Raw genomic sequence first — 336 nt, forward strand, 5'->3', positions numbered from 1 at the left:
GCAGCAGCAGAAGCAGCAGCAGGGAGGAGGCAGCAGGAACAAGCAGAAACACCGAAAATGCAGCAGCAGCAGCAGCAGGAGCAGAAACAGCAGCAAACAAACAGCAGCAAAGAACACTGCAGCAGCAGCAGCAGCAGCAGCAGCAGCACAGCAACACCAACAACACAACCAGCAGCAGCAACAACGACAACAGCAGGAACAACAGCAACAGCAGCAATAACAGCAGCGACAACAACAACAGCACCAACAACAACATCGACAACAAAAACAACAGCAGCAGCAGCAGCAGCAGCAGCAGCAACAGCAGCAGCAGCAGCAGCAGCAGCAGCAGCAGCA

At 54.5% G+C, this 336-nt stretch overlaps 1 protein-coding gene across 1 annotated transcript in view; it reads left to right on the forward strand.

Annotated features, from left to right (window-relative positions):
• The window catches only part of EMH_0041960 (uncharacterized protein), a gene marked incomplete at both ends in the record, with an annotated part of 726 nt that extends 506 nt beyond the window's left edge, over nt 1-220 (forward strand). The window contains one exon of the mRNA XM_013495681.1: nt 1-220. Within this exon, the coding sequence (XP_013351135.1) occupies nt 1-220 (220 nt within the window).
• Between the last annotated feature and the right edge of the window lie 116 nt (nt 221-336).

The sequence above is a fragment of the Eimeria mitis genome, genomic scaffold (genome assembly GCF_000499745.2).
Source record: "Eimeria mitis Houghton genomic scaffold, Emh_scaff1696, whole genome shotgun sequence".
Lineage (NCBI taxonomy): Eukaryota > Apicomplexa > Conoidasida > Eucoccidiorida > Eimeriidae > Eimeria > Eimeria mitis.